This window comes from Chroicocephalus ridibundus, chromosome 6 (genome assembly GCF_963924245.1).
Source record: "Chroicocephalus ridibundus chromosome 6, bChrRid1.1, whole genome shotgun sequence".
Lineage (NCBI taxonomy): Eukaryota > Metazoa > Chordata > Aves > Charadriiformes > Laridae > Chroicocephalus > Chroicocephalus ridibundus.
Genome location: NC_086289.1, coordinates 49721347 through 49743489, shown reverse-complemented (window position 1 = coordinate 49743489; position 22143 = coordinate 49721347). Strand labels below are relative to the sequence as shown.

General features: G+C 37.0%; 1 protein-coding gene across 8 annotated transcripts in view; it reads right to left on the bottom strand.

The window, feature by feature from the left end:
• Positions 1–231: 231 nt before the first annotated feature.
• Positions 232–22143, bottom strand: part of TRIP12 (thyroid hormone receptor interactor 12) — a 78930-nt gene continuing 57018 nt past the window's right edge. For 6 of the 8 annotated variants that reach the window (XM_063338193.1, XM_063338199.1, XM_063338200.1 and 3 more), the window contains 21 exons: positions 22019–22119; positions 21718–21892; positions 21184–21325; positions 20227–20418; positions 19367–19518; positions 17392–17564; positions 16872–16945; positions 16567–16766; positions 15602–15729; positions 15174–15325; positions 14569–14711; positions 13099–13255; positions 11810–11908; positions 11150–11264; positions 10716–10870; positions 10042–10206; positions 8664–8828; positions 4956–5069; positions 3052–3146; positions 2737–2840; positions 232–1605 (listed from right to left, as the gene is read on the bottom strand). In XM_063338193.1, coding sequence (XP_063194263.1) covers positions 1409–1605; positions 2737–2840; positions 3052–3146; positions 4956–5069; positions 8664–8828; positions 10042–10206; positions 10716–10870; positions 11150–11264; positions 11810–11908; positions 13099–13255; positions 14569–14711; positions 15174–15325; positions 15602–15729; positions 16567–16766; positions 16872–16945; positions 17392–17564; positions 19367–19518; positions 20227–20418; positions 21184–21325; positions 21718–21892; positions 22019–22119 — 2998 coding nt within the window. In that variant the 3' untranslated portion in view covers positions 232–1408. The remainder of the gene's footprint in view (positions 1606–2736; positions 2841–3051; positions 3147–4955; positions 5070–8663; positions 8829–10041; positions 10207–10715; positions 10871–11149; positions 11265–11809; positions 11909–13098; positions 13256–14568; positions 14712–15173; positions 15326–15601; positions 15730–16566; positions 16767–16871; positions 16946–17391; positions 17565–19366; positions 19519–20226; positions 20419–21183; positions 21326–21717; positions 21893–22018; positions 22120–22143) is intronic. The other 2 variants (XM_063338198.1, XM_063338201.1) reach the window with 1 other exon arrangement.

The following is a 22143-nucleotide window of genomic DNA, read 5'->3' as shown; positions in this document are numbered from 1 at the left end:
AACTATATAGCAGATACATCTCAGGAATATTTGTAATAGCCCGTTTTTTGAACCCATAGAAAGAAAAAAATTGCCCTCTAAGTTGGAGGTTTTAAAAGGTCTTGTTTTAGTAGTAAATCATCCAGAAGTTGCAGGTTGTTAGCCAAGTAGATTTTAGGATGATTTACTTGCATTGCAGTAATTTACACAATTGAACTTTATGCATACAGTACAAAACTATGAACAAAAAGGTGAAGCAAACTTTTTTATTTATATTCAGGTAAAAACATTAACCTGATGAAGTAAATTATTGCAGATTTGAGAAATCAGCACATAAAACAGTTGGACAGAGCATTGCTTACAGGTGCTTTATCTGTGTCAAAAGACAAAGGCTGAACTGTTTGTTCCAAGCTAGTGCTGGGGGGGGAGAAAAAAAAAACCTACAAAAGTAACCAGGAACTTAGATCAAGAACAAGAAAACTGTTTACTCAAACAGGGAATGAAACAACTAATTTGTCTTTTAAAAAACTTTACATCAATTCGAAATGCTCTGGCCTTACCACAATACACACTGGCCAGCCCAAGCTGTTGGACTTCAACTACATGAAAGAAAGAATTCTTCCCAGCCTCTAGTAAGAGGCTTTTGCTGCCTGTATCACTGTGTAAACAGCTCTAGAGCGTCGACTGGTAAAGGCTGTCGCCATTATATCCTACCACTACAGTAAAACTATGCTATAAGAAAGGTTCTACCTAGTTACAAAGGCTGAATTATATTGACAATATATATTTGATTTCAGTAAAATTTAAATTATCTTAATCAGAGAAAGAGGCACGGAGCAGTTAAATGCCCATGCTAACCAAAACATAACAATTGTTGAATGTTGCACACAAAAAAGAACCAAGTGAATTGCACATCAGACAATACATGAGGATGGGTAAAATTAGAGGCAGGTGAGGGTACACAGAACTAGTCTACTAAACTAGATTCGTCAAATACATGGTGTATTTTAATTTCTGTACTTATGTACAAAAGTTGTCTTTGGAGGAAAAACTTCAGACTTTAGCTAGATGGATACACACAGCCCAGTATTAAACTGCACAGCGACATTTATTGTTCCAGCCTGGAAAAACATCCCTTTTTAAATTTCACACAGCAAAGCAAGTTAAAAACTTCACTCATCAAATAAATGATAATTTAAACAAGAACTTGCTAAAGAAACCTTGTCACAACAACTTTTAGGGCCTGATCACTTTAAGTCCAGAGGGGCCTTTAATGAATATCAACCAAGTGTCTTTGTTTATAATCTGCAAGCCGTTTTTCTACAACAAGAAGGCGTAACACGTTTCCTTGACTCAGGTGACATATTTAGAAAAGAATCACGAGTTTCTCTTTTGCTGTAACAGGCAGACACTGCATTTTTCATTGTGATCAGGACAGATGGAATGACTGCTGCCCTTCTCTTGCAGCTATCAATAGTTTTTCACGCATTATCTCAATAGTTGAATAGTCCGGCAATTTGAGATAGTTCACACAAGTCATTACTGAGGGCAAGAAATCATCCGGATTCTCTGTAGACTCAAATGTCTTGCGCACAATTGTCAATGGAGGATTCAAACTTCGAAAGCCTATTAATGAGAAAAGACATTCAGAATGGGGGTTTTCAAGAGGAACAACTTTAGTTAACACTGTAGACTTCTAACAGTGACAGAAGCATGCATCTCGTAACCAACTGTTTAAAAGTTTAGAATATGGCTTTATAAGGCCACATAGCAAGCTAAAAACCACCCAATATCCTTTCTGTTGGTTAGTTTTCCAAGATGGATTAAAAAAAGAAATAAGCTAGATGCATCTACTGCTAGTTCTGTGTTCTGTATGTGTAAAAAAAAACCCAACCTATCCCAATCACAGTGTATTTAAGAGTTTGTTGGTTTCATATACATTTCCTAAGATTCTCAGAAGTTATCTGACTGTTGTACCTTATTTTTTTACTCCAGCTTAGGTTTTTAGACTCCTAATAACCAGTCCCATCTGCACCATCTCTCCCCAAAAGAGCTCCAAAATTTATTATTTTTTTTTTTTAAAGAATAAACTCTTTCTTATAATTTCAATTCTTTACCTAGAAAAAAAGAACCCCAAGCCCCAAAGAACTAAGTAATGGAACAGATGCATAATTTCTGTTTTGACTTGCAAAGCATTCAGCTGAGAACACAGTAAAATGTGTATTCTGTAACGGTCCCCAGCAAAGACAACAAATTCCTCAGTTTTCCTCACTGCTTCTCATCTAAATTCTGAAATTTCAAAGAGGGGGAAATTAAAGTTTATCACTATGCTAGCATTGTCTCCTTTCTAGAAAAAAATCATTATTTTTTCCAGGTAGCAATGCATCCTTTTGTTGTTGCCATAACTTGATGCACCTCTAGCCAAGAAATACAGTGTTAAGGGGTTTCAGTTCTGTTTAAATTTTGAACTTATTTTTGCCTTCCAGTAAGTTACCTGGTAACATAAATTAAACCTGGAGAGAGTCAACTGAATGAGGCCTCATGAGATTAACACAAAGTTTGAGAATTCTACCTGAAGTCTACCCAGCCACTTCTGAAACTAGAAGCATCAAACAAATATGAACCTCTAAAATACACAGATAAGTAATTTTTTCCTACGCCGAAATAATCCACTTATTCTGAAATGTATTAATAATACTAATTTTTAATTAATTTAATTAATATTATATACAGCAATATGTAATAAATAAAACCTACCTCCTACAGGCAGTCTGGGGCTACCCGTCACAAACTGAAGAAACAGTCTTTGCTGCTCACTATCAAAGCTACTGAGAATTTCAAAGAGATACTTCACTGCTCGACTAAGGAGGGGAAAAAAGCAAACTATTGTTATTTTGTTTACAGTTAAAATAATTGCATCAGATTCGTATTCAGTGCAGTATGAATATTTTCAAATAAATTTCATATAATTCTTTTAACTGAATAACAGTATATCAAGATTATTTAAACACATGTTTTTCTAGTGCCTTTTAAAATATATTTTTTATTTAAATAAAACCAACATCATATTACCTGTCATGTGTATAACCGTGATCTGGCCTGCAACATTCCATTAAAGTCTTTGCATCCCAAGTGTCCGTTTTACTGCCGCACAAAAGCTGCTCCAACTATAAAATTAAGAGACAAGGAAGGAAGTTTTGCCCTTTAGTACTTGAGGGAGAATGCGACTACTGTCGGTTCTGACAACTATTACAGCATTCTGCTTTCTGGAATGGCTTGCTGTAGAACAGCCTCAGTCACCGTGCGCAATCCTCCCAAATTCTTTGAATGGCATAGCTTCGTCCCAGGGCAGCCTCATTTGCTGAATCTGCCTTTGCACACAAGCCACTACCACATGAGATGCTGAACGTATCTCTTGGAACAGAGACAGTTCTAACAAGCATTTTATACTGGAGAACCAAAAATGCCTTAGCTTTTTGGAAATCTCACAATTTTTAAAGAAATCTAGGGGAACAGGATGAATAAAGTGTTTACACTTGCCTTTTAGAACTCTGAGAACTTCTTTGAAAGAAAAAAAAACATCAATCATTAGACAGAGATGGATCTGTCACATAGCAGTTTTGTACTAAAATTATTTTGCCTATTCTTTTTATGCACTTGGGCAAGCAGAGATGATGGGCTACAGCCAAAACATTAAAAGCTTCTACAGACTTCCTTCTAAGGTACATGAGGAGTTGTAAAGCTCCGACCTCAATAAAACCAGGGGTTTGACACACCTAGCTGTTCTGTTCATGAACAAAGGAATTTTACAAGTTCTTTCCAATAGCTTAGGAATGGTTTGTAAAACAGCTCAAACGGCTGGATAGCTATCAGCAACAGAACAGGAGATCACACGTGTGTAGCCTATTAAGGAATGATATATCTCACATTACTCATATGGCTTAATTTTGACCAACAGTATTAGTACATTAGCAATAGACTAGTGTCTGTATTTTAAAATTTCAAAGCAGAAGCAAGCATCAAACCATGCCAAGCAATGACAAGACAGAACAGCATCATCACATATACCACAAAACGGAGAACTTTGGGTAAAACACTGGAGAAACTAGAATAATCTGCCATTTTTACTAGCCTTACATTTCTTACAGAAAAGAAGGTGGTGGTACTTTTTGAAAGTAGTACCAACAGAGAGTCATGAAGAAGAATCACTATGAGCAGTTACAGATCTCAGCTTTAAAAGACTCTTACATTGCAAAGCACCAAGAACAAGAGAGTAATACAAAGGCTTGGCTAGCACACTGCTTCAGAGCATGCTTAGCATTTCTTCATGACACCAAAAGGTGTAAGTTTAGGAAGGTAAACAAACGCTTCGAAGTACAGTGGTCAAATAAACTCCCTAAAGACAGAGTAATAAACCATTCTCTCTTCTAGACCATAATGGTGTCTCGTTTCAGTCCACATAAGAGTGCAAGAATTTTAAAAGGAAATTGGTATGGTGGGTGGCAAGAACAAGGCAAGACCAACTATCCTTATTCTCTACTCCTTCACCTGAATCCCCTCTTACTGTCTAAAGCTTTGTTAAAGAGCTGACTACTTTTTTTTTTTTAATAGAACATCCAGGTAGCACCCACATCTACAGCTACTAAGAGGTACTGCAACACAATGAATTATTAAATTTACCAATAGAGAGCCTGCATTATAAATTTAAGCACTTTTCTCAGAAAAGCTGCATACACTCAATTTTAAATAAAATGAAGCTATTCACAATAAAAGCACCAAATAAATTACCACCAAACATAGAAATCTTTAACATTTAAGTATGCAATTTAAAGGACACCAAGTTTTACTAATATGCATCACAAGTGTAATGTACAGACTGTCACAACTGCACTGCACCCAGAGCATACCTAGAGTCAGACTGTCCATACCTGTAGGTGTAAGGTTATAAAAGCATCAGTAAAAACAGGTTTACCAACCTCCTCAGGATAGAAGTACTGAAGATGACTGAGGGGGAAGACTGATTCAAATCCATCTCTGAATGAGTCAAACTGTCTGGCAACACCTTCATTTAGTGCCCAGAATATAACCAACTGCAGGGAAGGAAAAGGAAAAAAAAAAAAAAAGTCATTTGAACAACGGAAGCATGGAATGATCACAAGTGAACAAAAGACTACAGCTGCAGAAAAACATACTACCGAAGCCCAGCCATATGCTCACTGTAGTTGTGGCAGAGTTTGAACTTTGATTCATGGAGCTGCTCTACAGCATTGCCTCATTCTGCCTTAAATCATAAGTTCATACTCCTGCACGTGAGCAAGTGCAGTGCTGCTGCAACGCAACAGGCAAAATTTGTTGGGTTTTTTCTTTATAACTTTCTCATGTGGCCTGTCATTGCAAATCAACAGAAGTCATTTGGAGTTCAAACAACCCCACATTTAGAATACCCTAAGCACGCAACACATGCAGAGTTTAAACAACTTATTTGCCTTCACTTTTGATAGAACAAAGTTAATACATAGAACTCCAAACAGCTGGTTAAACTGATTCTATTTAACAAAATATTTTCAAACAAATCAAAACATTTATTAGATATTTTTAGAAGCCTAACCTAGATGTTCTCTCTGTACACTGACTGCCATTTAAAATTCAGCAACTGAGAGAAATCCTTAGGTGAGTATTACATTAGTTTCCCCCATGAAAACATATGTATCCATTTTGTAATATATAGTTATGAAAAGTAACTTTAGACTTTTTGTTATATTAAGTAGCTGACTATTAAAAGAATACATGGGGGGAAAAAAGAAGTAGTTTTGTGTTACTGGGATTTGGTACGAATCCGAAGGCAAAAGACAGCAAGACAGTAGTCCAGGCTTTTTGTTTGTACCTGCAGTTCCCCCTCCCAGGACCGGAGAGGGTAAGAAGCAGACAGCACATACTGAAACAGCAATCACGGCGGGGAGGGAAGGGGACATGACACAAACAAGACCAAATTTCTTTTACATCTCCTGCAGCCAGCATTTCTCCACTAAATTAAAAAATTACATTATACATGGCAGATTGCATGCCAAGTTCAGATTCTTTTCTCAGTTAGCGCTACTGACGCTACCACTTGCCTTGGCTATCCTCAACTCCAGCAGGAAATGAAGGCTTGTTGTAAATGCCATGTTGTCAACATACAGCTCTGACCAGGAATGCTGAGAAAAGCTTTGAAAGGCATCTAAGCATGCCTCTGAATATGATTAAAAGCCTCACTGACACTGCTGGGCTCCAGACGCAAGTATTTAACCCTGTCCCAGCGAGAGTTACCTGTTCCAGAGAGCGCTCTGAGACAAAAGCCTACTACGATGCTTTCCTACAAAGGAGTCGGGCGTTGAATTTCAGGTAAGACATGTACCCCTATTTTCACACATCAAGTGCTAATACTGAAGAGCAAGCTGGTAAGCACCAGCAGCACAGAAGGCTGTTCTATTGAGTTCTATGATGTAGAATATTCTAGGCTATTCTAGCAGCAGAGTTGCTGACCGAGAATTGTTATTACTTTTTATGATCAGGAGTGTGTGGCAAAATTAAGCTGCACTGTATTGTTGTGGATTCAGAGAGGATATCAAATTGTTACACAAAAGACTGCACTCTGGAAACTTTTTGTCCACAAATTTAGAACAAGCAAGTTGGCCTCTTTCTTTATAGTACAGGGGAGAAGTGGGGGGTGGGGAAGAAAATAAGAGAATAAAGTCTTTCACTACACTGACTGGTAGCTGAAATAGTCCTACTTTCTGATAGAGATAGCTCCCGTGGGAACCATCCTCAGGGAAAAAAAACAAGGTGGAGGGTGGAATGACATGACTGCAGGAGAGGCATGAGGAGTAACAGTAGGATATTCTAGCTTTATAAGCTCCTTTTAATGGTAATCCACACTCAAGTTTTTAATGAAAATGACATTTTCAAGAGCAGGGCAGCTGACCCACAGGGAGCTGTACAGGCTAGCTGATAAATTAAATATATTTTTTCTAAATTGCAATTCATCATACTTGTGATACAGAGGACAATAATTTTCTCTCTTGAAATCTCTTCCATTTCCTTGACATCAAGTCTGTAATGCTAATCACTGGGATCTAGTTTAAAGTCTCCTCTATAAGGCAGGAATACAAAGACAAGGATGGAAAAACTGCACGTGTCCTTTAAAGAAAGCAGTCCCAAAAGTTGTTTAGAAAGAAGTGTAAAGCAAGCTTTCTGTAGTGATCTGCTTTTCTTTTACAATGCCAGAGGCCTGCAATAGGACAACTACAGGACATCCTGAGATGTCCGCAAGCCTGTCTCAGCAGATCAGATACCCATACACATTACCTAGAAAAAAAACAAACAACTGACTGCAAACTGTATGAAAAAATCAGACCTCAAAGCAACCTTGCTCAGCTTTCCTCAGTAAACAGAGACTGCAAACGTCTTTTCTAACAAACTATGGTTGTTGGCATTGCCCACCTGTAAGTCTGCAAACAGCTTTATACCCAAATACGTTTAATTTTCTAAGTGACTCTTGACTAGCAGAATTTGCTTTCAACAAATAAAGACTGAGAACTGATATGTGCATAACAGCTTGAATCTGGAAGATGAACAGCAACTGCTCGATATTCAGTTGTAATGATTATGAAATAACTTTGCAAAGTTCTCAGTTGATATCCAGGAGCTTATACGTCCCTTACTGAGGGAGAAGGGTAGAATCATTTCTACCAGAACATCAGATATGTTTCTTATCAGTTCTTGAAAGTCTTAAGAGTCCTCAGAGTGAAACTGGCAGCAGACTAACCTGTCAGAAAAATGCATTATTTCGGAATTGGAATAATGGCTTTTTCATGATGCAGTCAATCATTCTTACCTCTATCCCACTCATGACTTCACATGATACTCTTCCTGCCTTTTCTCATCTCTTTTTCAGGCTGTTTTTAACCTATTCCCTTTAACACTTTCTTATGCAGACGAAGTTTTCTACCATTTTGTTTTTCTAGGTTTTATGTCCCTTCTGACATAGGAATAAATGAAAATACAGGTGTACTGCCAAATTACTATAGCACTATTTTGTCATCTGTTGCTTACCTTTTTTTTTTATGGTTTGTTTTTCCGTGTGTGTGTGTGTGTTTTGGGGTTTTTTGTTTGTTTTTATTTGGGTTGGGGTTTTGTTTGTTTGTTTTAGAAAAAATAAACATTAGTGGTTCTAATTTTAACTCACAACCAAGCTGAATTTTTCTTAAATCTGACTCCAAAAAATTTCACTATTACTAGAGCAGTTCAGAGGCCACTGAAGTATGGGTAGCAGATGCTAAATCACTATTGCAAACAAATTCATTATCATACCCAGATGCAGGAACTTGTTAAAAGATTCTGAAAGTCCACAGCTCAAATTATTCCCCTTCAACACTTGTTACCCAAAAAAACCATACTTTTGATGACTTCATTATGTATAAACCAGACTTTTTTGTATTATAAAATTTTTAAGTCAGATGCGCTGACTAGGATTCAAACAGTTCTTCTGTAGTAATAAACTGGTACAGAAGAGAAGCAATCAGTAGGAAAGTTATTGCTATGGCCAGTTCACAAGAATGAACTCAAATATACATGGAAACAAGCTAGTTGGGAGTAAGGCAAGGAAGAATAAAGAAAGGTTTAGTCCTAGCTTTGCTTTTACGTACTCTGAGGTACTCCTCTAAATTGTGGATGGTGACCGGTGTATCTTTTCCCCCTTTTTTCAGTTCTATATTAGGAAACCCAGGAAGTGTGAAGTCCAGCCCTAAATCTTCCACTGAGCAGCCATTCATTGTCAGAGCCTCCAATGCATACTGTAGACTTTCTTTGGTCTAAAAAAATTGGAAGTGAAAACCAGTGAGAACAATTCATTGACGTTAATTTATCCAAAAGTTATGACTTGTAAAGCAATTTTGTTTAAGTAAACATTTCTATAAGAATATTACTATTAATACCGTTACAGTAATCCTTGCTTTCCCTTCTATATTTTTCATACATAACAGTAAACGAAGACAAACTAAATAAACTACCTTAATGGATAAAACTTGAAAGATCATAACAGTACACTTTTTCCTAGCAATTTTAGAATTACTTTAATTTCTTGCGCATTATTTATTTAGAAAATACTACTGCAAGAGAAGGTGCGTAATATGCTAAAGCTCTTAGGCTATGTTTTTTCCTTAGAACAGTTAATGGCACTCATATTTGGCATGCATACTGACATTTTTCAGCTTTCATCCACCAGGTTTCAGGTTTTTCAAACTCTTGTTGGGAAATTAAAAGCGGTGATCAAGGAGAGAGAGTCAGACAGTGAGGTGAAGAGGAACAAAGACCCACAAGCTTGCAATAACTTCACTAGTAATAAAAGCAGATGTATTAAGAGTATAAATTAGGTTATTACCACCTACCATCTATTAACGTTGGATGCTAGAAAGATCATGCATGCCAAAGACCTTTTATCACTACTCTGCAGCAGTAAATGGTATTATTTTCAGCTAAGAGTGGATAACCTTGAAAAATTAAGATCCTTCTATATCTGTAAGAGGGCCTGTATGCTCACATATGAAGCCAGTTTATATCAGTTCTGCATACAGCTCTTCAGTGGGGGAGGAAGAAGCCCACAAAAGGCACATTTAAGTAAACCTGAAAGTTTGACCAAACCAACTAGTAAGAAAAGCCAAGCCTTTTGAACGTTCAAAAATCAAAGATAGATATTTTTTCCCCCATGATATTGAAGTTGGTTAGTTTTTTCAAAGTGAAACAAGAAGATGTTACCCGAGGCAAACATCTGGCAGTTTTAGCCATTTCTAGCCTATGTTTAATCACACAGAAATAAATTTCTAATGTTAGCATCTATATTACAGACAGACCACGTTTAATTACTAGCCACTGACTTAATAACATTGAAACTACTCCTTTTATTAGAAAGAAGTCATTATCACTGTCACCACCAGTATTAAGCACTATCATACAGTCTCAATTGTGGCCACTTAAAATCCAAACGTGTGAAGATGCACTCTTCCACTCTTGGGGTTACTTTCCCACCTGTGTTTTGTCCTGTTCAAGTCTTTTCTTTTGTCTTACAATATCTTCAAGGTGATATATTGATTTGGCGACTACTGGATCAATACTGAACAAATCATGTGATGTCAAGGAAGTTTCCTGTCGTAGCATCCATTTATAAAAAGGAAGTCCAAGAGGAAGGTCCACCTAGAAATCAAAATGTTTTTTTAGTATTGAACTGTCTTCCAATATTGTATCTTTTGCTATTTTATCTCTTGACTAGATCTAGAATACTACTTACTAATTCATAGTTCTGGCACACGCCAAAACACCATGTCTGAGTGTTTTTACCTAAGAAATTTACAATCAAGACACAACTGACTGCCTAGTGCATATCCATTAGAGCAATCAGCAAGCTAGCAGCTGGAATAATAACAAGCCCAAAATGATCTTGAAAGAAGACTGGAGAGAGCTTGCAACACATGGCAGGCGACGGCTTTTCCTTTTTTCACTATGGTCTCAAAAGCCACTGTAAACATCTTCAACATACGCTACCCTTTCCCCCTCAAAAGCTCAGCCGCATCCCTCTTCCCCCTGCCCTAACTGCTAGAGCTGAAAATAATTCCATGCAACTCAATGCTATTTGTTCCCCAACACAGTCAGAACTAGAATTTCCATTTAACCCTTCAGAATCATATTTTCCATTTTATTCTCACCAGTCTAAAATCCATGATTGCCTTGGCCATTAGTTTTCCCAGAAAGCGGAACTTCATTTTAACTTTTGCAATGTGAGCTGGCTTGGCTGTTCTACCAAAAGGAAGTGCAAAAAGGCCTTGAAGGTTATGGATATACTTGGTACCTTCCTGGCTTCCTGTTGAGAAAGAAAGAAAAAGAAAGTTCAATACATACACTGCTAATTTTATTCCAGATGCAAGTTTGAAAGCAGCTATCAGATAACCATAACCTAAACTTTCTTATAAAATTAAAAAAACCAAACAACCCCCCACAAAGATAATCACACGCTATCATGAGGCATATTATCTGACCACAAACTGAGGTGCTCCTTCAAAGCCATTCACATAATTAAAGTCAACTTAGAATCAGTTCAATATTAGATCAATATTGATATTTTAGGTACTAAAACATTTACCTTTTGGATTGGCTAAAGTCACTTCTTCTCCCCTCCAAAGGCCTAAGTCTGCTCTCTGTAGTTCCTGAGATACAAGTGCATAGAACTCTAGCGTGGGGCCAAGGCCTGTGCCAACCTTCAGGAGGAGGAAGGGTGCGGGGAGAGAAGGGGGAATGAGATAGATAAATAAATGAGTCCATTAGGTCAGTATGAATATAAAAATCTTTAGTTTGTCTGAGAAATATAGTACATTATTGGCTATAAAGACGACTGCATTGCAAAAAGCGTCTAGAGAACCTAACCTAGGCCAACGTTTACAACATGAGCGAGACAATTTGGAAAGACCACATATCAGAGGGATAATAGTGGAATAAAAGTATTAACCAAGTAACAATCATATTATAGAGGAAATGCATGCAGCTGTTTAAGTATACTTAAGAGTTGGAAAAAAATGTGCTCTGCAGAATAAGATTGATTATGAAATTTAGCAGATCAGAAAGTTTTTTGTAGCAACTAAAAATCACAGCTAAGTGGATTAGGGATAATTAACAGATACAATTTTGTGGCACCAGCGATGGAAAGGACCAAGAGTCTGAACAAGTTATTCTAGGAAAGTTGTAGCTTTTTTGTACTGATCTTCAGTGAAAAGGGGTTAAAGTAGACTGCATTGATATTACTTACTTCATTCTCATACTGGATTTCCAACATGGCTCTTGAACTGCCTAGATCCTGCATCACAGATTCTGCCTGTTTCAACAGCTCATCTCTGTTCACAGTGCGCTACACATTAGAGAAGTTTTAAGTAGTGAAATTATGTCTGTAAGTCCCAGCTCCCAAGGCAGTTACAATAGGAAAAAAATTAGTTATGCAAGTTTTTCCACCCCATGCTAACAGTTCCACAGTTCGACAATTTGTAAGCATATATTTTTATGAAATAATTCTTGCTTCTATATGAAAACTGACTAAAGTTTTTTTATATAAAATGAAAAAACACCACCTTATATCTGTATAACTAATAGGTACTACTCTTGCCAAGAATCTGGCAGTAGGACTACAACATAGTAGAGAAGTGTTATGTGATGTTACATACCTCAAACTAATATGAGGAGAAGAAAACACAGAATAAAGATGTCAAAAATCCAGCAACCTAAAGGAATAACCTTACACCCTGCCCTTGTGGATTCTCTAGTAGGGGAAGTCGTAGGTACCAAAAAACAGAACAAAACATGCACCCAACCAAAAGACAACCCCAAAAAACCCCACATAACAACAAAAACACCACCAAACAACAACAACAAAACAACCACACAAAAAGAAAACACCAACCCATAACAGCACTGGGATTCGTACGTATTGGAAGCTATTTTTTCCCCAAAGGTATTCAAGACCATATAGAGCAACACTATGCAACAGAACTTAGTTTAAGATAACAGACTGAAGACAAACACCCAAGACTCCCTCAATTTAAAATAATTACAGCTTAGTTTTATTATGTTGTGACAGGAGGTTTAATACTGTCCCAGACATGGACAATGTTTTTGTTTATTCAGCTAATATTTAAGGGTCTAAATCCTACTGCTTGAATTCTTCTGAAATTCTACATAAAGCAAAACAGATTTTTTTTTTTTTTTTACAAGCTAATATATGGAAATAACACTAATGTAACCTAAAACTTAAAGTTCATTCTCAGAGTACAGTTTCAGAAATTATGTAAAGACTCCAAAATTAAGCAGGATGTGGGAAAGCAGGGTAGCATACTCTAGCCCCTCCTGCCACCTAGTGGCACACACCTGGAAGCCATTGCGCTTTCCACTCCGGGGCTTTTAAATAAGCAGAAACAAACCTCCCCTTCATCGGGACACTACCAAAACCTTAAGTTTCACAAATAAATCTTGCTCACAATGATATTCTTAAAGACAATATAAAAATAAAAAGATCATTCATTCCATTTTGAAGCAAGATATACCTACTTTTTTCCTGTCCAGTCGTGGTGCCACTCTGCTATCCTGAGAATCTGATTGATTGATTTCTGGATTAGTATCCAGCAGTCTTTGCATGGCTCGATCACGATCAAAAGCAGTTACATAAAACAGCATTTGACGGGTATCAAATGGAAAGAAAAACGGGCTGTAAAGAGCATTGGATTAGTTAGCTGGGTTCCAACTAGCATCCACGACTACAGTTTAGTTTAAAACATGAGAGAAATGTAGTATACCTGAAGTTAGTGCTTTATTAAACACTGTGGTGAAAGCAGCCTCCAAAGGAAGCCTTCCAGAACACGCTTTAGTTTTAGCTACAATGCTTATGAGCAAGAGTCTAGAAATGGAATTTAATATAAGAAGGAACCACAAAAAATTCCAGAAGCTTCTAACTCTCCCAGAAAAAAATAACTCAAAATACTTGAATGCCCTGGTTATTCAAAGTTTATATCAGAAAATAAGTATTCTTTTACTTGTTCACACCTGCTTTACAATTAGTAAATCTAACTTAGATCAAAGATTTTAAGAAGATGGTTCGAGCTCCCATATCGGGGGGATGAGAAGCTGCCTACAGCAGCACCAGCATTCTACACCTTCCACCATTTTCAAAAAACACTTTAAATAATCCGCAAAAGATTACCAGTGAAACTTACTATTTTAATTTATCAGTTCTACTATTCTTGAAGGCATGTGTATGTTAACAGTGCAGTCCTCCACTGATATTTAAGTGAAAAGGCAGTTTTACGGAACAAATATCGCTAGAGATATTTGTATAAGAATATACATTCATACTCAAAAATTTGTTACCTAGAATGTTTATGAAGAACTTTAGAGATCTTACTTTAAAAATGAAAACACACATAATTTCTCTAGAGCACATATTTCCAGTCAATTGTCACCAATGTTGCTTCAATTAACATGACATTCTTGGGATTTTTCAAACAACTGTGATTTCTCATTATTTCAAGTGCAGGAGTTTTACAGCTTACACTGTGTATCAAGATACTACAAAGTACTACGAATATAGCTTTATAAAAGTTATTATAATATTTTATCAGTAATTATAAAAATATTTGCCTTCGTACCATATATTGAATATGCTAAAGACAGATGTGGTGGTATGACCAAAACGTCATTAAGCAGTTTAAAAAGAGAAAAAGAAATACCTGAATAATCAAGCACACTTATTTCAATAAGAAAACTTTAAGTTGTTCAGGAACTCCTGTACAAATGGGCCAAACTTTGCAGCTAGTCTATCCCTCCGTATTTGGTTTAAACCATGCAATAGAGATGTAAACATTTATCTAAGTGTCACCGTGTAATTTAGCAAGACTTCTGCAACTACATTTTACTTTCCCCCAGCACTTTCAAAAGCCTTGTACAATTCAATGCACCTGGGCTGCCCAGCCAGGAGGCCTACTGAACTCAAATTAGAAATATTATACAGTCAGTCATTCGTACCATGTTTTTCCAAGTTCTGTCAGCCAGGTTGGTATGTTTCCTGTCATAATTACCAAAGGATCCTGAAGCTGCCTGTTTGCTTTTGCTGTCAGTTTACTGTTGATAAACTCTGAGGTTGGAATTATCTCCTTGCAGATTGCATTCTGTGTTAAATAAAAACAACATACTTCAGTTAAAGAAATGCTGTAAGAAATAACAAGCCTTTATTAAGAGGGTTTTTTATGCTTCTAATTTGCTTATCCCCACAAGAAAAAAAACAACCAGCTCTCATTATCACTTTGATCATACAGAGTCTAAGCCATGAAAGAAAGACTGAGAAGATTTGTAGTATTCATTTCTTTTCAGGAATAACATTGCTTTTTGAACTTCAGGAAGGAAAAAGCATGGAAAATGCATTTAACACACTATAGAGGACATATGATTGACTACAAGAACTTATAACCTCCTTCTTACTAGAAGTTAGAGAAATAGGTAGGGGAAGATGTATTTGCGTTATTTTGTCTTGGTGGGGGGCAACGGACCAGGGAAGAAGGCTGTTTTAAGGTGTTTCAGGACAGAGGTGTCTGTATCAAGTATGAAAGTGATTTTAAGATTTCTCTACTCACATCATACAAGTAATACCAGTATCGACTGATAGCATGTAAAACTCTCAAAAGAAGAATAACGTCTAATGAGGGATCTTCAAATGTTATGTTTTCAGGTGGAGTAGATATGAGGTAAACTTCTAGAGGATTTAATACCGAAGGGCATACACCATCTAGCAGAAAAAAAGAAAACGTTATCAAAACAAAACAGTCTTTCCAGGATTTCATTATTAGAAGCCTAGGTAGTATTAGTCATGACATTCAGTTAACTACAAAAGTTCAGTTAAACAATTCACTAACGATCTTACTTTTAGTTTTAATACACACACTAATATATGCTTACTTTTCTTATACTATGCTTGCTTTAAAAGAAACCCTGTGGTGTCTCTGAACGCTCTTCCTCCCCATCCTTTCAGAAATATAACGCATTAGCAAGGCAACACACTCACCATGCCACAATTCATCATGCTTTTTAGAATTTCTAGGAGAGGTTTTTGTGGGAGCAGTTTGTGCTCTTCCTCTTTTACCACCAACGCAGTCCTTACTACCATCTTCATCCTCTCGCACAGGTTTGTACCTAAAAAGCAAGTTAAAAACATGTTTGTGAAATACTAACTTACATGGAAACAAAAGCAGTTATAAAAGTGTTAGTTCTTTGATTACCAGAATTTTACTTGAATGACAGTTAAAAGCAGAAAGACAAGAACAATGCATTTGGATATGATCCAGCCTTTGAAGCTAGGCCTCAGAAGCAAAGTATGTCATAGGAGAGAAAAAATGGGGACCCTCCGGCTCCATGAACTGGAAGAAGAGAAGCAGAAGGTATAGACAAAAAAAACAATGTGGGTTTTTTTTGTTGTTGTTGCTTTTCCATAACACATTTAAATATTAGAAAGAAAAAGACACTGCCGAATATTAAAATGTTTGTCACGGTCTTAGGTCAATACCACTCCTTGCAAAGTATGGCCAGAGAATACATAGAATGGACCTTAAAGATCATCTAGTTCCAACCCCCCTGCCATGGGCAGGGACACCTTCCACTGGACATGTGGCACTGCAATCAACTATGAAAACCAGTATGAAGTTGACCACTATTTGTAGAGTGCAGACATGTTCTCTACTGTTTGTGGTGAGTTACCTACACTAAGAATCATTTCCCTCAACATAGCAGGTGTCATTTAAGACTGCCCGCTTCTTCTTCATCAACATTGCTGATGAGCTAGAAAGAACATCAGTAGCTAGCAATGAATTCTTACTAAGATTTAAGTATCCCAAGCACATCAGGAAATTCAAAGCTTCACAGTTTTGGAGGGTGGGAGGGGAAGGAGGGAGGGCAGATAGAGTCCAATTTTCTTTACGTATATACATCTAAGAAATTGCAGAAGTTGTCCCCTGATTTCTCTAGCCAACTTACCAAATTGTATGCGTTTTTGTCCAAATCCCAGCTCTTCCTAATGGGTTGCTTTCATCATCTGTAGACTCCCTCTCCTCCTCAGCTTGCAAACTGTACTGCCTGACTGCTTGATACACAGTCATATTGTACGGCAGTAAGTGATCTCCAATGTAAAACTGCAGTCTATGTCTCACATTCCCTGAATTTAAGAATTGAGCAGCCTGAACAAAACAAAAAAACCCAAAACACACAAGTTAGGAAGCTAGCTTTTCTTTATGACTCTCCCCACACTGTTCCCTCCTCATACCCTTAGAGCCAAAGCTTACCAAAGATTCATCTATTTCTTCATCTGACCCATCATCATCACTATCCTCATCATCTTCTCTAACTCTTCCATAGCCTGAGATAAGAGAAAGACATCCTCATTTGTTTTTACGTGAAATGCAGCAATGCATTTGTACTCTGACTTTTATAAACTCCGTTTAAAACAGTTCCAAAATACATCAGTTTCAAAAAGTAAGGTTCAGACACGTTAGAACAAGTTTCAGTATGAACATCTGCATCAAAAATGCCAGGTTACAGCCAATCTGTCAGTCAGCTAGATTTTACTTCCATTAGTATTTAGACTGAACTGTTTACAACAGAAAAAAGTTTGTCCCAGAAGAGAGGAGATTCTCTGCAGCCTTAGTCTCCTCCCCTGTGAGCCGAATACATTTATAGGTACCTCCCCATTTGTCTTCAGTATGATCCTCACAGTTTTTGTTTTGTTTTAACAGACTATACATGACTGACAGTATTTTGGCTATCCCAAAAAGCAAAACACAGATGACTGCATAATATATATACCTCTAACTACAAGGTATCTTTCAATGGCTTGTACCAAAGCCAGCGGGTCAATCTTCACAGGTCCACCTTTCCACTGTTTCACATTAGCACAGTCTGGATGTCTTTGCAGTTGGCATTTTAATTGGTGTGTATTGAAGAATTTTAAAGCTTGGGATCCTCTGTTAAGAGAAAAACTCAAAATAATTTGTGAAAAAAGTTGCTACACAAAGAATCTAATAACCATAATTGCATTAAAAAATGCATTCAAACAGGCTTATACATGCATTTATTTACTTGTTCCAAGTATTATTTCTCAACCTATTTCTCTAAAACCAAAACTATTAAGATTTGGATAAACAGATTAAAAATTTTATTCTACAAGAACACCAGAATCCAAGTTGGATAAAACCTGATTTCCAATGGAAGCTACTTGGATTACCTCCAGTTTGAGGTCTGATTACAATATGGACCATAATGACCATCTTTAAGGTCTGAAGTCGTTCAGTGGTCAGCTAATGCCACATGAGATTTAGACCTGCGGTGCAATAAGGATCAGAATCGGGGGTGGAAAATGCAAGTATCCGTTCATGTAATTTTTAATAAGGACATAAAGAGACAACCTGAAAGCTCCTCTCTTTTTTTTTTCTTGCCAAGTACAGTTTATATACATGTTCCATCTCACCAAGCTACCAATACTCAAGCTAGTCATTTTTATACACAAACCTCTTAGCTTGGGCTGCTTCTATTTCCAGGTGCTACTGAAAGACTACCAAATCTTAATGCCTCAAAATCCTCCTTGACATAATCCACAGTAAGACTAGCAGTCAAACAATGCTATAGTAGCCTGACTTTCCATGTTTAACTTTCTATCAAAAAGAATAGCAGAATTATGCTTCCGTCATCAGCGGCTTTAAGTTTTGTAGTTATCCCACTTTTTAGAGAAATAGAGTACATGAAGTGTTGTAAGATGACAGAGCACATACTATTTGCAAAAGCCAGTATCAAGACAATTAATACCTTCAAGTATTAGAAATCTGTGTATTGCATTCATTCCCATGGATTGTCACACAAAACAAATACTGAATTTTAATGTAAGTTAGATTAATGCTATAGTGTGAGGCTCTAATACATCTGCTATAATGGATGTTGTGTCACAGTTAGTGACAAAAAAAATCCAGACTATCTTAACCACCCGAGAGACAGAAGATTTTGGCATTTCAAACTTGAAAGAATAGTTTTCAATAACTCATTTTCAATGCTCCTCCCCTCCTAACTTTTACACAGTCATAAGACTATGTCTATAACCAAACTGAGCTTTTAGCCAGCACCACAAAATACTTTCAAGACTTACATGCAATTTATACTGCACTACACACCGAATGAAAACTAGTATTGATTTATTATAAAGGTACAGAAAAAAAATTGTAGAAATAGGTCTTCAGTCACTCAGATTTGTTACTTAAAATGCAAATAACAAGTTGGATTCCAACCTTAATCTGTCTTAAGACACAGGGCAGGGCTACAGTTATTTTAAACTATGTTGACAACCAACAGCTATCACTCAATCCATTATCATCTTAGAGAACAGAACCTATCTGAATTTGAAAATCTGAAAGTCTAGTGCTGTAATACAAACACTCACCAGTTTAATTACTTCACTAAAAAATATCAATGTCTCAGCAATAAAGAGATTCTTCCTTTCCAGTGTTTGTTACATGGGGACAAGGAAGACACTTGGATTTTTAAAGCTTAAGTTTAGAGATTGCATTTAAAATTACACATCCACCCCCAATCTCCATGAGAGAAGTTTCAAGATGGTAAGCAAACATTTGGTTAAATATTCAGTCTTCCACTGAACAAAAGATCCAACTGCATAATTGCTTTTGTCTTCAACAGGGTCAGAAGTTTCCATTACCTCTTGGAACTTTCAGCATTGAAACATGTTTTGGAAAACAAAAGCTTCCAACAAAACTGTTACCTGAGCATTAATCCTTACCTGCTCCCTGTTCCATTTCCACTTGGGAAGTCATGCACTTTGACAGGAAACTGTTCCATCTGACTGAGGCAATTGTTCATTTTATGGACTAACGCCAACAAAGGTGCATTTTCTAATGGCTCTAATCTTCCAAGGGGTTCTTCTCCAGGAAGCTGGAATATATTCCACTCTTAGTTATGTGCTTGAATTAATCCTTCTTAAACAATTTATACCACAAGTTGTTTAAAAAAACCAAAACACAAATCCCAGAAATTGAGAATCACTGCTCTCACTTAAAGTAACAGCAATATCAGGATGACTAGATGACACAACAAGTTTATGAAAGACCTATTTCAAAGAATGCACTTTTCTCTCCTGGTTTCAACCGAATAGCCCTACAGATTTTAAGCATTCACCCTTAACCATGAGCAGTAAACTTAATGGAAGCTGTAGTTATCTCCTTTCCTCTCCTCCACTTCAAATTTCTTCCTTTAAAAGACGACAATCTAGTTTCTTGCAGTATTTAGGACTAAAGAGACCAAGTGGTGAGATTACTAACCAAACTCTTTCCATACCAACTTCTAAAAAGTCAGGAACAACTTTAAAGTTGTTCAACTCAGACAACTGGCCATATCGGAATGTTCTTCCACTGTTGTATGGCATTTTCTGTAATTACAGGGTGTTCTAAAAAGTTTATGGCCTGTGAAAACACAGAACCATGTGGAAGTGGTAGTGTTACACATCTTAGGCAAAAATAAAACATTCCTTCTGTACTCCATCTTTAAGTCAAGGTCATTGCTGAACCTCCTCAGATGGTCAGATAAGTACAATTTGAGAGACAGACAACTAAGAATGACAAAACAATAAACAAGAAAACTTACTGGAGAAGAAAAAAATACATGAAGAAATCTTTTCAATCTGATATCCCTGCTTACAGTATCTTTCTCACTTTTAGATGTCAAATAAAGCAGCAGTTGTTTAACAAACCCACTATGCTGGATTTCAAATGAGGAGACGTCAGACTCCGAGACAATGCTACGGATTTCTACAAGGCACTCTGTTCCACCATCCACCTGAAAAACAGGAAGGTAGTATTTTACCACCGAGGTATTAACAGCTTAAGAAATACTATTTTTCCTCCTACTGCATGGAACAGCTGTAAAGGGAGGGGAAAGAAGGGAAAGTCTATTGAATTCCTATACACTCCAGAAGTAGTGACAGGGCAAACAAACTGAGGATAAGCAATTTCTCCGTTCAAGAGAAGACATTACAGGCAACACCCATATTTTCCCTGTTTTAAAAGAAATGCAAGGTCCCATTTCTGTCTCATGCAACATAGAGATAACCTCCAAACACAAGTTCATTGGTTTGTGGTTTTTTTTAAAAACCACCAAAACCCAGATTGGTACATATTTTACATGACATCTGTGTGAGAGAGAAGTGGAGGAAAAGCTTCATATTTTAATGATTGCTTAGATCAAAGTACAGAACTTAACACAGCTGTTTAGCTACTTTAGAAGCCACAGGTTTAGACCATCTACCAAGGATCACAACTGTCTGAGAAACAAGACTCATGTTCTTGAGATGCTAGTAGATTCGGCCCAATCTATTTCTTCTATCCTTTCAACAAAATGCTACTTCCCTCTTATCCTCCCCTCTACCCCCAAAGTTCTTATTGCAAGTTAAGAAACACTATATTCATCATTTAAGATAGCAGAAACTATGCCTGAAATATTTGCAATACTGTCTAAAATGGCCAGCATTCCTCTAGCTTCCTCCTAAATACTTTTACTGCTTCCATGTCCAGCCCCACTCCAAGTCAGTCTGCCATTTCTAACCTGGAGGTTGAGTTGTTCAGTTGCAGTGCAAAGTCTCTGTAATACATTTAGTGCAGGATTGCTTCCATCCATGTTTTCAGAACTAAAATAACGTTCTACAAATTTATGGGCTTGCTCCTTAATCCAGCCCTTAATTTTTTCTCTGTAAAGAAGCACACAAAAGGCACGCTTAGCATTTGCATACTCCAATATTACAGGTAAACACAGCCAGAGTATCATTTTCCCCATATTTAACAGCAGCCACAGACAAAAACCCTTCCCTCTTACTCCAAACACAGCGAAGGTCTGTTCTCTACAGATTACTTCTTGCACCATTTTTCCCAATTCTCTGATTTTTCCCCAGCATGCTACTTTAAACATTAAGAGGTTATTTTCTCTACCTTAATTTCTTGATTCTTCTTCCAGAGTTATTTTAACAGTGGCCAAGCTCAAATTTCTTTGATAGGTGCTACTTAATCACCTGATGGGTTATTAGAAGAAAATAGCTGCACCTCAAAGTCAACATCATATTAGAAGTATTTTTTGTGCGTGTACCTGTTATTGGAAATGGTATCCTTGGAAGCAGCCCTTGCAAGACCACTTACTCCTGCTGTTCGTGCTGGTTCCATATTATTACTGTTGGACTGTGTGCTTAATCTTCCCCACGTTTTGGGATTTAAACTTGCCAAGAAGGAAGATTTAGGAGATTGAGTAGTTGTAGGGCTTTTAGCTGGAGGAAGCAAAGACATAATTAAGAGAATCAACAGGTTTATTATATCCCAGCACTTCCGACAGCCTATAAGCTTACTTTCAAATTTAAAGGAAGATAGAGTATCACATTTTAAGAAAGATTTACCTTGATTGTCTACTTTGTCATCGTCTCTTGGAGGAGAGTATTTTGGTCTCCTTGGCCCTCGTTTTGGCAATCTTTTTCTCTTTAGAACATCACTCAGTCGTCTGTCCAATTTTAAAAATAAAGTA